The 4668-nt window shown below is 41.2% G+C and overlaps 1 protein-coding gene across 1 annotated transcript; it reads right to left on the bottom strand.

The window, feature by feature from the left end:
• Positions 1-1186: 1186 nt before the first annotated feature.
• Positions 1187-3334, bottom strand: msx2b (muscle segment homeobox 2b). The gene is made up of 2 exons (XM_042092306.1): positions 2814-3334; positions 1187-2380 (listed from the first exon to the last, which is right to left on the bottom strand). Exons 1-2 carry the CDS (start codon positions 3154-3156, stop codon positions 1974-1976), a joined length of 750 nt encoding a protein of 249 aa, XP_041948240.1. The 5' UTR covers positions 3157-3334; the 3' UTR covers positions 1187-1973.
• Positions 3335-4668: the final 1334 nt, after the last annotated feature.

Below are 4668 nucleotides of genomic sequence, written 5' to 3'. Positions count from 1 at the left end.
ATTTGCCAGTCTGCCAGACTATTTCCTAAACATCTGAAGATTAAACTAAATAACTGTAAAACTAGTACCATACCACAGTACTATGAGAGATGCCCTTAAACAAACATTTTTCAGCTTCTGTGACGGCTGTCTCGCTGACATTCTGTTTCAAAACATGGTCTTTTAGCATGAACATTCTTCAATTTTCTAAATTTTCTGTTGCCCTCATTTTTTTATTTTCATGCTTGTGCTTATATTCCTCTGCATCTCTTCCCCCCCCCCCCCCCCCTCTGTTTCTCAAGTAGCAGTTGTGGTGAAGTTGACATTATAAAACACATCCTCGAACATCTCGGCAGATCTGCAATTCATTAGCCTGATTGGTGGAGTGCTTTGAGGCTCAGCGTGGCCTCCTTGCTTTGATTAAAGGAGAGGCTCGTAAATACAGGGCCAATAAACGATTTCCTCATTACATCAAAGTCACACGGAAGTTGTAAGCGGTCCTTGCATTGGCCACAAGGGCACCACCTTTACGAGGGGGTGGACGGAGGGGGGGGGTAAGAGGGGAGTTTGATGAACGTCCTGGAACCACGCAGGAAGGAGGAACGTAAACTGAGACTGTCACGCACACTAACGGACTCAGACGCCAAACTGTGGCAGGTCGGACCCAGCCCCTCTGATGCGTCTGGCTGTGGCAGACACTAAAGCACAACCAAGTGACACACACACACAGTTCCCCTCTAACCATATAGGCACACAGCCATTACACTGAACACTTAATGGCTCAACTTCAGTTTGACATTTTACTGTGTAAAAGCTAAATGGCAGATAAGTAGCTCATGATGTCTGTGAACACATTGCTGGGGTAAATAGCATTGAAACATTTAACATTTTAGTAATTCTAACTTCAGATGCTTTGCTGAGTGGAGTTTAGACCTAGTCTAAATACAAAATCGCTCTTTTGTAGTGTCAATGTCACAGCTGGGTTTACAGATGATTAGTTTGGGAAGATAAATGCATTTTTCACTCAAAGAAACATTTCTAGATGTAATCTCGAAAGACCATTTATGATGTTGTAATATTTCTATGGCATCTGTGTGAGCATTTTTTGCTTGGATGTTTTGGACATTTGTCTTACTTTGAATATGCTGTGTGCACCATTCCCATGTCTTCATATAAATCTTCCAAATGATACCATTCACATTTAAAATAGATGTTTTTATAGGTTTATAAATTGTGAACAAATTGTGTAACAAAGCTGACCCCTTCAAATTGGGATTCAGTTAAAATTGACAGTATAAATACAGATAAAATATAGCTCTCAAATCTGTGACTCCGACCAGCCACCTCTCTGATATAAGGAAATAAATAAAACTAAAATGAAGCAAACACTGCTGACTGTCGCGCCAGGAGAATTTGACATTTTTAAGTAAAAAGAACAAATTCACAGAAAATAAAACTCTAGTTTACATTTTCATGAAGTACACCTCGATAATAGTTTGTTTTGGTCTGGTACCCAGTAAAAATCCAACCCACTTAATTTGGAGTAGAGACAAGTTCAACTTGACTAAAACTTCACTTTAAATAATAAAAAAAAATCTCATCACAATATCAGAAAAGGGAACGACATTATGGCCAAAGACAGAATGCAATATTCCCATGGCACCGTTTCTGTACACAAATGTCCATGGGACATCATGGCCTGCTTAGGAAGTGCTGTTGAAATACTCTACCAAACAAAAGGCGCTGGTTGTGAGACTGTGGCAGTCATTTGGCTTTGTGAAAAGAAAATCCATCCATAGGCAACGCAAAAAGACAAGCAGATCAGTCTTCGTCAGGACAAGGTTTGTAGCTTCATAATCCATCTTGTTTGAGACAGAAACCCTCCGACAGCTGGGCAATTATGAACTGTCCACACACAAAAAAAAGCAAACAAACAAAAAGATTATACAAGCTACCTTTAAAAAGAAGCACAACACACACTGTGTCTGTGTCTCTCAAGAGAGGGGGTACATGCTGTAGCCTAGTGGCGTGCCGTAGAGTGCGGTGGGGGCCAGGGGCACCAGGGGCCTGTGATAGGGGTACGTCTGTCCATACAGAGACATAGCACTGAGGGGGAAAGGCAGGCCGAAGGCTGGGGGCAACGGGGGCTTGGAGCTCATCTTGAGCTTCTCCAGCTCGGCCTCTTGCAGTCTCTTGGCCTTGGCCCGTCGGTTCTGGAACCAGATCTTCACCTGGGTCTCGGTGAGCGTGAGCGAGCTGGAGAACTCGGCCCGCTCGGCGATGGACAGGTACTGCTTCTGCCGGAACTTTCTCTCCAGGGCCAGCAGCTGCGAGGTAGTGAAGGGTGTGCGAGGTTTGCGGTTGGTCTTGTGCTTTCGCAGCAGACAGGCAGCACTCACGCCTGTCAATAAAGATGAAGAGTGCCTGGTTAGAGTCTGGATTCCCTCTAAACTTTAAACTTCTCTTACTAGCACACTAAGACGGCCTTCTGTCTTACTGACATAAGCTGTCAACATCCGGCTTATCTTGACATATATAAAATATATCAGGTTTTGTCATGCAGTTTACATTTTCATATTTATTCTATATTAGCTTATCGAAACTGCACATCAATTTAAACGAAATACTAAGAGAGACACAACATATTATAATTTCGAACTGAAAAATGCTGATTTTACAATCGTCTAAAACATGTATTTGTAGGCCTACTATTATCGGTGCATTTCAAACCAATAGCTTGTTAAAATGTAAAAAGGCTATTGAAATGATTGTTAAAACCGAAAACAATGTTTCTATCTAGGTTAGTTAATATCATACTAAGGCCTACTACTTACGTTGCTGTGATGAGAATTTGGAGTTTGCTGCCCAAGAACTGCAATCGTCTTCCGACTCCGGCGACTCGAGTTTGACCGGTGAAGTTGGAGTGATGTGCGTTCTCATTCCCTCCGGACTGCACGTGTCTCTACCGGGATACAGAACGGAATGTGTCCGTACAAAATTGTTCCACGATGCGTCCTCTGCTTTAGCTGGCGACTCCTTGTGACTCTTACAGCCTGACATTAGCGATTCCACGCTGAATGGGTGACTTGATACTTGGGCTTTGCGCTCCTCCATCGCTCGGTCTCGACTCACTGCTTCGGGTGAACCACTGTCCCGTAGATCAGTCGGGGATGACATCTCTGCAAAACTTTCGTACGTCTCCTGGTGAAGTTGTGACTAGCGTAGCTGAAAGACAGGTCACGAGTTTATGCCCTTCAAGTACAAATGAGACATTACAACACTGAAGTGCTATGGGAGTGAAAAAACTTCGATGACGACGAGAAAGTTTTGACCAATCGCGGCAGTGCCGAAATTTTGAAGAGGACTTTGTTGACATTAGGTGGTGTTTGGTTCCTTGATCACAGGAAAACTAATTTACGTCTCAAGTGGTTTTACCCAGAGAGTCACATTACAACTGTGATTCTATAAATTAAACAAGCCTAAGATTAGGCATATTTATTTTATATTTTTTAACCGTACACTGTAACAAGATTCTGTGATTTTCACAGCATCACTGCTGTTTTTGAGAAAAATGTGTACTGTATTTGTGAATACAGTATGTTGCTGTAGTTTCGCTATGAATTATGGTCAAAAATGGTCAAACTACAGTAATAAAAATTTGCTGCGAATCATAACACAGTAATAAATCTGACTCCTCCCTCACTTGTCAGCTTTTTGAAAATTTTGAAAAAACATGGCGGAAAATCAGTTGGGGTTTTCTGTTTTCTTTTTGCACATAAATACAAAGTTAAGCTCCCAGATAGCAAGGTGACATTGATATTATGTTGATTTTCCATCCAAATCATCATTTTGAAAAGATATTGAAAAGTCATGGATTTATGGTTTACTGGGAAATTTTGACGTGGTGATTGAAACGTGCACCGCGCGACGACGTTTGAACTGTCCGGCGGCGGGAGATCATTTTTGAGCTACAGTTCAGTCAGTCAGACCAACGGTGTTCAGCACTCTGTCAAGTTCGCAGCTCCACCTTAATGGTAAGCAAGCATTTATTTATGTAACGTTAATGTTTCATTGTGAAATTGTACTACATTAAATTCGGGCATGTGTACAGTCTATGTACGTTGTACTGTCTAACTTACAAACTCATCCATGCTTGTTGGATCAACTAAGTATCGTTAGGCTAGCTATCATAGTTGCTGTTGCTGTGAAGGTGGCATTAACGTTAATGTTTTATGTTACGTTAACGTTTTGGCAGTCTCGTTTATATTAGGCCTACCTTAGTTCTCAGTAAGTTACAGTTTATTATATTCATATAATTTATATAAAACATTCGCTAGTAGTGCTAGGCCTAGTATGTTACTGTCACAATGTTAGGCTGAAGATGATGTGCTGCTGGTTAACGTTAACGTGGAGGTTTAGCTGCTACCAGCTAACTTATGTAACGTTAACTCATCGTAATCAGTACATATATCTATGTGTTGCTGCAAGCAAACATCATCAATGAGCTCACCCAGCTGGCTAACGTTAGCAGCTAAATATACCTTGCGAAACTGAGTTATGCTAACACCATCTTCAGCCTGGCATTTTGACAGTAAACTCAAAAAACATACAGTATATATATAAATTATTATTCTAAAGTTTCACTTGTAAGTAGCCTTCAGTTTCAGTTGAAAATTGTTATCTAATACT

This window comes from Alosa sapidissima, chromosome 5 (genome assembly GCF_018492685.1).
Source record: "Alosa sapidissima isolate fAloSap1 chromosome 5, fAloSap1.pri, whole genome shotgun sequence".
Taxonomy (NCBI): Eukaryota; Metazoa; Chordata; class Actinopteri; order Clupeiformes; family Clupeidae; genus Alosa; species Alosa sapidissima.
The sequence above is the reverse complement of the archived record's forward strand: the minus strand, read 5'-3'. Positions and strand labels throughout refer to the sequence as shown.

Coding starts and splice junctions, on each gene's coding strand:
- msx2b (XM_042092306.1), bottom strand. CDS start 3,156: ATGTCATCCCCGACTGATCTACGGGACAGTGGTTCACCCGAAGCAGTG. Junction 2,381..2,813: donor CAAATTCTCATCACAGCAAC/GTAAGTAGTAGG, acceptor CTTTATTGACAG/GCGTGAGTGCTGCCTGTCTG.